Source organism: Xenopus tropicalis, chromosome 9 (assembly GCF_000004195.4).
Source record: "Xenopus tropicalis strain Nigerian chromosome 9, UCB_Xtro_10.0, whole genome shotgun sequence".
NCBI lineage: Eukaryota > Metazoa > Chordata > Amphibia > Anura > Pipidae > Xenopus > Xenopus tropicalis.
In genome coordinates this window covers 40,866,149-40,871,694 of record NC_030685.2, presented here as the reverse complement: position 1 = coordinate 40,871,694, position 5,546 = coordinate 40,866,149, and the positions used below count along the sequence as shown (strand labels likewise).

The following is a 5,546-nucleotide window of genomic DNA, read 5'->3' as shown; positions in this document are numbered from 1 at the left end:
CAGAATGTAAAAAATGGATGCAATGTGACTTTTTTTCACTTTGCACCCTGCCTCCCAACCCTTTCACCCCCTCATATAAACAGCACTGCTTGACGAGAAGGGGGAATGATCATAGGCATTCCCCCTTCCCGTCAATCAGACATACACATTAGGGAGAGAAGGAGGACACAAGCCATAATGGGGCCATGTCTTTACCACTTACCCCATCTGATGTGGCACTCTGCACCTTGCAATGAAGCACAGCCATTATTTTGGGCAGAAGTGCACAGTGGGCAAGGGGCTCACTTATAATAAATACCCCCTCTGGTTTTTATTTTATTTATTTTTATTTATTATTTAAATTAGTATCAAGCCTTTCCCAGGGAGATCTAATTTATTCCCTTTAACTACATATTGACTGCACAACAAGCAATAACATTAGTAAAAGTGCTTTTTATTCATGATGCTCAAACATATACAGTTGACATTGTATTCATGGCCTTTGGCATCCTTGTTGACACTACAGCAGGGCTGAAGTTGTAAAAAATACACATTTAGTGATAGCCTTGGCTAAGGCCATCAACCAACACTGCAATGAATTTCTCCCAAGAAGCATGGATTTTAGGAGTAAAGGCAGTTCCCAGTTTTTTAGCCAAGACAATCACCAGCACTTCACCAAAACGCTATGGAGAAAAATAAAAATAACATTTAGATGAGGTGTTTCTCATATCTACAGTATATGTTTTTTTCTTCACTAATTCTTTAATATCATGCTATGTTTTAGTTAGAGTTCAAACAATCTAATAGTAATAACCATTAATTCTAGTGGTAAAGGAAATTGGGTAATTGTAATTTGCACAATATGCAACATTTACTCCAGTTCTAGTTACCCATAACAATCAATCAGCAGACAGCATTTACTGGTTATGGATACTAGTCTCTATACAAAATATTTTGCAATGACTTACCTTGAAGTTCTCAGGGTCCACATGCAGCTTTAAAGCATGGGTCACACTGAGGTCATGGAGAGAGGCCTTCACATTATCAAGATGTTGGATTGTGCTGCCAACAGCTCCCAGAACCTTCTTGCCATGGGCATTAACCTTGGCATTTCCAGCAATAGCAGCTGCATTGGAGAGGTTTCCAAAACTACTGAAGTATCTCTGGGTCCAGGGATACACAACCAAAAGCCTAACAGGGAAGAATTTAGGATTATAAATACATGAAGTATGGATTTCTATCAGCAGCTCCTAATCAATAAACTATGCTATTAGACAAAGCTAACATTCAAATCATTTAAAATGTAGTCCACGACAAATCATGCAAAATTTCTACTAACCCACAGGACTAAAGGTAGGTAGTATTTACAGTGGTTTGAAAGTGAATATCTGATTGGTTGCAATATGTTACTAAAAGCTAATTTTAAAAATGTTATTGGAAACATTTTCCCTTAATTACCAGAAATCATGCAGCACTAAGAAGAGTTAATATAAAGGGAATTGCACACTACTGTATAACCTTCTAAACCTCTGTTAAAGTTACCTGCTCAGGGCCTCATGACCATCCTGTTGTACATCAACCTTCTGCCATACAGAAGTAATTGCGGCCTTTTCGTCAGCTGTCCAATGGACCATGGTTGCTGGTTGATTAAGAAGTGAGGAGCTAAGAATTCAGAGGAGAGAAGTAATGGGCTCTAAAAAGTAATATTTACATTGTGATTTATAGGGGTTTAAGTTAGTGACGCACACACATGTCAGTTATGCTGTGTCACCTCATTTTTTAATATGTTTAACTTGTTATGACTGATAAGGGTTATTATCCAAGAGACCTTACCATATAATATAACATTTTGTGAATCTGTCATTTTTTTTTCTTGTATGCACTTAAATTATGCTGATGTAATTTGGGTGCACATACGTTATCTATAGATAAGTAAGTGGCAGATACATTTTTTTATGCACAGTTAAAGAAACAAGTCTTTTATCATTAAATGCATTTTCCATTTATGAAAAAGAAAACTATAGCTGCTTTATTTTTGTTAGATGTGATCCTAATAGGATTACTGCTGTCACTGTTCTCAATATTTGGTTTCTTGTAAGGTAAAAAATTGAAAGCGCAAAAATACCCATTATGCAATTAAATTTCCATTACTGTTATTTGGGTCAAACTTTCTTAATTTTTTTTTGTCTACAAATTTAGGGACAAATAAATATAGTAATTACTATATAGAACTCTCCATGAAAATTCAGATCTACTGTATGAATAAAAGTGATGATTTCATAAAAGTGCTGTTTTATCCAGCAGGTCAATTTTTTTTACAAATTCCTACATGGAACCATTCCAAACAGGTGTAAGATGATGCAAACCATTTTAACTTATGGTAAAAATTATTCAAATATGAAAAAAATCTGCTTTGTACCCAGGTGAATAAACACAAAAATTCTTGACTAGTGCATACATTCTCACAATGGTATGGAATCCTTTATTTGGAAACCCATTATCCAGAAAACCAGGGTGGGACTGGGCTGGTAGGATAAAACCTGGTGGGCCAATCAACCCAGACCTGATTCCCATTGATCTACCTCCCCCAATCATGCCGAACATAAGCATATGCGGGGGGGGGGGTTGGGCGCCCGTTGGGGGCCCCTGGGGTGTGGGGGCTGTAGCCCTGCCCACCCCAATCTAACCCCGCAGAAAGCTTCAAATTACAGGAAGCCCATTTCTCACAGACTCCATTTTAATTAAATAATTCACATTTTTAAATGATTTTCTTTTTCTCTTTAATAATAATAAAAAGTGCATTGTACTTGATCCTAACTAAACTGCATGATATTTCATGTTTAAGTGATTTTTAGCATCTTTAGCATCTGGTGATAGAAACAGATCCCTTATCTGAAAAACTCCAGGTTCCCAGCATTCCAGATAATAGTTTCTATGTACTACCATGCCTAATATCTTGGTGTCACGCACAATATTCCCACATAACTGCAATAACTGTCAGTGTCTGATACAGTATGTACAATGAAAAATATATAAACTTTGAAACACCCTCATTGGAAACACTGTTCTGGGGTTTCAGTAAACATATTACTTACATTACCCCCAATAATGCTTCCAGCATTGGTACAAATATACAGATTTAAGCATTTCCACCTTTGAACTCTGCAAACCCCTAGTGCCACCTAGTCACCTTGTGGGCGATGCAACAGTACATTATTCTCTCATTTGCTTCACCAGTAGGCAGTTTTGTAATGATTTTATATGTTGTTCCGTAGGTCTTCAGTTTGGAGTTTCAACAGTTTTCTGGTTGCTAGGGTCCAACCAGGGAGTGGTTTGAGAAGGTGACTGGTATATGAATAGAAGAGGGTCTGAATATAAAGATAAGTAATAAAAAGTAACAATAACAACAAAATTGTAGCCTCAACGAGCAACAGTTTTTTGGCTGCCAGGGTCAATGACCCCCCTTTGAAAGATGGAAAGTGACAAAAAAAGGCAAATTATTCAAAAACAATAAAATAATGAAGATCAATGAATAAGTTGCTTATAATTGTCCATTGTATAACATATTAAAAGTTAAGTAAAAAGTAAAATTTAAATGTTTTCAAAATAGCTAATTTACTTTCATGTTTAGGAACCTTTACATCACATTTAACAAACAGATTAGATAAAGTGTGTAGTGGGGGGTGGAGAAGGGACAGTGGAGGTTAATGAGGGAGACAAATTTGTGACAGTTAAGAGGGGCAGTAGGGGCCGGAAGGGTAGGGGCTCGTTCACAGCTTGTACAAACCAGCAGATTTGCCACTTTTGGTGAAGATGCTGGGGAAGACAGCTCTGAGCTAGCATGTATGGATCAGGCTGACTCTCAGAGCACCCTGGGAGCCGGCTCCTCTAATACAGGTGGGGGGAGTAGAGCTAGGAAGGGAAGGCAGGCTATAGTTGTAGGGGATTCAATTATTAGAAAGGTGCATGAGGTAATTTGTCGCAAAGACCCTACATGCCGAACTGTGTGTTGCTTGCCTGGTGCTAGGGTTCGGCATGTGGTGGAACGAGCGGACAAATTGTTGGGAGGGGCTGGGGAAGACCCGGCGGTCTTGGTACACATAGGTACCAATGACAAAGTTTGATGGGGGGGAAGTCCTCAAGAATGATTTTAAAAAGCTAGGTGAGAAGTTGAGGGCGAGGACTTCCAAGGATATTACCTGTGCCACAAGCAACGTTAAGAAGGCAGCGGGAGCTTAGGGAGATTAATGCATGGCTGAGAGATTGGTGCAGGGAGGAGGGTTTCTCGAGAACTGGGCTGATTTCTCAATCAGCTACAGGCTCTTTGCCAGGGATGGGCTGCACCTCAATGATGATGGGGCAGCTGCTTTGGGGGAAAAGATGGCTAGAGGGTTGGAGGAGATTTTAAACTAGGAGTGGGGGGGGGGGGGAGGGTGCAGCGGGTAATTCTGTGGTAGACAGGATAGATGAAGTAGTGGGCATAGTAAGGGATAATGTGGGAGGAGACTTGCTTCGGGATACTGATAATGGCAGGGAGGCCCATAAGTTGTTTACATGTCATTCTCACGCTGGTACCAGTATTAAATGTATGTTTACCAATGCAAGGAGTCTGACTGGTAAAATGGGAGAGCTGGAGGTACTGGCGTTGGATCGGAAATATGACGTGATTGGCGTTGCTGAAACTTGGTTGAACGAGTCTCATGACTGGGCAGTTAATATTGGGGGTTATACATTGTTTCGGAGGGACAGGGGCAATAGAAAAGGAGGAGGAGTGTGTCTGTTCGTTAAGCAAGAATTAAAAGCAAATATTAAAGAGGAAGTGGTGGGGGTAACAGAGGGAGCTGAATCCTTATGGGTTGAGCTTCTCACAGATAGTAAAGAATCTACCAAACTAATTGTAGGGGTATGCTATAGACCCCCTAATGTAAGTGAAGAGGAGGAGGCCCAGCTCCTGTTGCAAATAGAAAAGGCTGCTAGTTTAGGGACAGTGATAAAAATGGGGGATTTTAATTATCCTGATATTGACTGGAGCCATAGTACTGCCTGGACAGTAAATGGGATCGAGTTTATAAACTTGCTGCATGACAACTTTATGTCACAGGTTGTTGAGGAGCCAACCAGGAACCATGCTATATTGGATCTAGTGATCTCTAATGACTCAGAACGTATAGCAAATGTGCAAGTGGTTGAACCCCTGGGTAATAGTGATCATAATGTTATTTCATTTGATGTTTGGTGCAGGAAACAAATTTACATGGGGGCAACAAAGACAATGAATTTTAGGAAGGCAAATATTAGCTCCTTAAGGGCATTGATTGATTGACTTCAGGGCATTGATTGGGGCATTATGTTTTCTGATAAGAACACAGAGCAGAAATGGTTGTCATTTAAAATGATATTAAATCATTACTGTTCTCGATTTATTCCATTAATAAGAAAAAGTAGAAGTGTTAAGAATCACCCTATGTGGCTTAACACTGAGGTAAAGAAGTTAATAGGGAAAAAAAGGAAAGCTTTTAAGAAATATAAGTCAGAGGGGACAGTAGCTGCGTTTAATGAATATAAAC

General features: G+C 39.4%; 1 protein-coding gene across 1 annotated transcript; it reads right to left on the bottom strand.

The window, feature by feature from the left end:
• Nucleotides 1-412: 412 nt before the first annotated feature.
• On the bottom strand, nucleotides 413-1,662 carry hbg2 (hemoglobin subunit gamma 2). The gene is made up of 3 exons (NM_001004899.1): nucleotides 1,522-1,662; nucleotides 948-1,170; nucleotides 413-662 (listed from the first exon to the last, which is right to left on the bottom strand). The coding sequence occupies exons 1-3, from the start codon at nucleotides 1,611-1,613 to the stop codon at nucleotides 534-536; spliced, it is 444 nt and encodes a 147-aa protein (NP_001004899.1). The 5' UTR covers nucleotides 1,614-1,662; the 3' UTR covers nucleotides 413-533.
• Between the last annotated feature and the right edge of the window lie 3,884 nt (nucleotides 1,663-5,546).